We start from the raw sequence: 2924 nt of genomic DNA on the forward strand, positions 1-2924 counted from the left end.
TCCAGGTTAAAGACATTATCATGCACACAGAAATGTTTTCTATTGAAAATGGCCTGCTGACACCAACACTGAAGGCAAAGAGACCAGAACTACGGAAATATTTCCAGTCACAGATAGATGAACTCTATGCTAATACCAAAATGTAACGGTGGATTGAGTAAAGTGGCACACATCTGATGTCTACTATTGGTCGTCATATCTGTAATTTGACTACAGTGATTATAGGGAAGGAAACTGTGCAATCATAAACTTGTACAAAAATGGGATGGGTACTTGCCATAGGAACATTGAAGAAATGGAACACTGCCTTACTGTCAAGTTGTGTTGCATAGTGTTTTTATGGTGACCTACAATTTCCAAAAAGAGCCTTAACTATAAATGGTAACTATATATAAGTTATTTAAGACTTCATTGGCCAAAAATGGGACTCTCCTTAAACAAGGAGCGAAGATTTTCTTATTGCCAGCATGTTTGCTGTCTGCAGTGTACCTTGCAGTTCTCAGTTCAAAAAAGAATTTGGCAGGTTTGAAAATGCCTCTATGTATATTGCTGCCTCAGGAGGATTACTTAGTCTGTTGGGGGGAGGGGAGAGAGAACCCACCAATATACAACCTTACAGTTATATAGCGGATATTGCATCTTAATTGGTCCTAATGTTAACTGGGGTGAGGCAAGGGTTTCTTCCCTTCTATATCTACAGCCAGTTCTGAGGCTTACTTTTGTAAGGTAGAAGTCAGGACTCCGTACTAAGGAGACTGATTAATACAGGTTCAGGCTAAGCTTGCATTTGGTGACTCTGCACTAGACGTGTAGATACAGTTAATTCAGCAAGTGCAGCCTTGGCTGCATTAACACAATTTCAGAGTAGTGCCTGTCCAGTTAGTGGGCAGATTCTAACTCTGGCAAGAACACTAGAGATCTAGAAATAAAAGTGATCTAAGAGGCTGGGCTATGCTGACAGTCAGGTAAGTATTCCACCTGTACTAGTCACTTGTTTCCCCATGAATGAATGTGGATTTAAAATGTGTTTTTTAAAAAGTGCCAGGTCCTCTAAGCAGAACAGCTTCTGACATAACCTCCATTTTCTGTGCTTTGTGTATGAGCCACTGAGTATTCTTCATGGAATAGCAAAATAGGTCAGGTAGAATGTTTTTTGCCTGATGCTTTGCAGTAATTGGAAGTATTCAGATGTGCCAATGAACAATGTTGGCACTGAATGGGTATTTGTTCAGGGATAAGAAACAAATTCCCAGATAAACTACAGAACTATTTACCCTTTGTTTCAGAAATCAGCAGAAATAAGCCTTATGACAACATAAGTCTTTTGCTACCCTTAACAGAGTTGGTTTTGCATTAGAACTCATTACTGTTTTTTGAAAACATGGATATATGTAAGATACAAGCACAACAAGGTTTGCACTAAGATTTGTGTGATTGTAATGCACTACTCTGTAGCATAATTTCATACCTGTGTGCAGTTAAGGTACACGAATCCAAGTCAACTGTTAGAGCAGTAGTTTGTTACATTGGAATTCAAATGTTTGCTTAGTGTTGGCTATTTCTATGTTTTATAAAACCAAAACAATTTTCAAAACCAATGAAGGAAACCAAAATAAATACTTGTGCATTTCAACTCAGTGAAGTGTTTCTTTAATCAAGTGGATATGCTGCTGACTGACAAGCTGAGGTGCAACTCAGAAATTCTGATGAGCTGTAAAACTTTGTTACTACAACTGTACTTAACATAGTACAAGATGAATGCTGTCTGTAGATGCTTTGTTTGGAAGGTAAATCTGCTTAAATCTGCTTTGATCTGGTATTTATGTGCAAGTTCTTGACCAATGTCCGTAAGAAAGATATCATTTTGCAACTTGCCCCATCAGTATTCCTTAAATATATATTTTTTGCCATCAGTATAGTCTTTGACACATGATGCACTTAGCACTGTAATTTAAGTGAAATCTGTAGCTTTACCAATCTTATACTACTTTTGGGTGGTTGGTATCATTGTTCCCTTGTATGTATTTATCTCCACTTTCACTGTGCATATACTGCATATCTAGCTTTAATCTGGGGAACAATTGGAAAGAGTTAATGGGCAAATCATGCAAACCATGGTAGGTGAGGTGTCACCAAGATTATGTTTATAGCTGTTCCTATGCTACTGTCCATAACCATCTGTATGTTCTTTATGAATTCTTCCCCCGCTGAAGGAACTCTAAAGTGCCTTTTTGCAACAAATTCTGTACGGTGTTCAAATATGTGCCTGTTGCTTGGACAGACAGTGTAGTTTTACCATATCTTATGACGAAAATAGCTTAAGGAGCTGAGTCTATGGTTTATTTTTCTCACCCTGTAAGAGAGCTTTCTGTGGGAGCCAAGCAGCACTATCGTCTGTACTATTGCTTGTGGCCTAAGGCTTATGGTCTACCAAATGGAGCTTTGTTGCTATACCCAACGAATTCTGAGTATAGAGATTTCCTATTAATACTAATGTGATACTATGAGTTTAGGCTAAAAGTGTATGGATGCAGGAGGGCATCAGCAGGGCTGTGTGCCACTGCAGGGAGCTGATCTGTGCAGATTGAAGGCAGCCAGTAACTGGGGGTGCTGGGGGGGGGGAGGGCTAATAAAGAGGGATTCTTCCAGAAAATGTTAACAGCAAAAATAGGACGAGAGAGAACATTGCTGGAGGACTGTGACTGGGTAACAATGAGTTTCCAGCCAGCACCGAACAACACGGGATATGCCGCACCGGTTGGATGCCATTTGTGACGACGCGTTGAAAGGACAGCTCTAAATTACCGCGGAAACAGGGGCAACGGGCGGCACAGAGGGCGGGCAGGGCTCGTCTCCCGCCAATCCCCTCGCTGCAACTTCCCGCGGCGGGGCGGGACGCCTCAGCCGCTCGCGCTTCCGCTTCC

The 2924-nt window shown here is 41.0% G+C and overlaps 1 protein-coding gene across 2 annotated transcripts in view; it reads left to right on the forward strand.

Annotated features, from left to right (window-relative positions):
- Nucleotides 1–1633, forward strand: part of ACSL1 (acyl-CoA synthetase long chain family member 1) — a 35070-nt gene extending 33437 nt beyond the window's left edge. For both annotated transcript variants that reach the window (XM_042870502.1, XM_042870503.1), the window contains exon 21: nt 6–1633. In XM_042870502.1, coding sequence (XP_042726436.1) covers nt 6–146 — 141 coding nt within the window. In that variant the 3' untranslated portion in view covers nt 147–1633. The remainder of the gene's footprint in view (nt 1–5) is intronic.
- Nucleotides 1634–2924: the final 1291 nt, after the last annotated feature.

The sequence above is a fragment of the Lagopus leucura genome, unplaced genomic scaffold, assembly GCF_019238085.1.
Source record: "Lagopus leucura isolate 7727_CA_CO unplaced genomic scaffold, USGS_WTPT01 Super-Scaffold_100004, whole genome shotgun sequence".
NCBI lineage: Eukaryota > Metazoa > Chordata > Aves > Galliformes > Phasianidae > Lagopus > Lagopus leucura.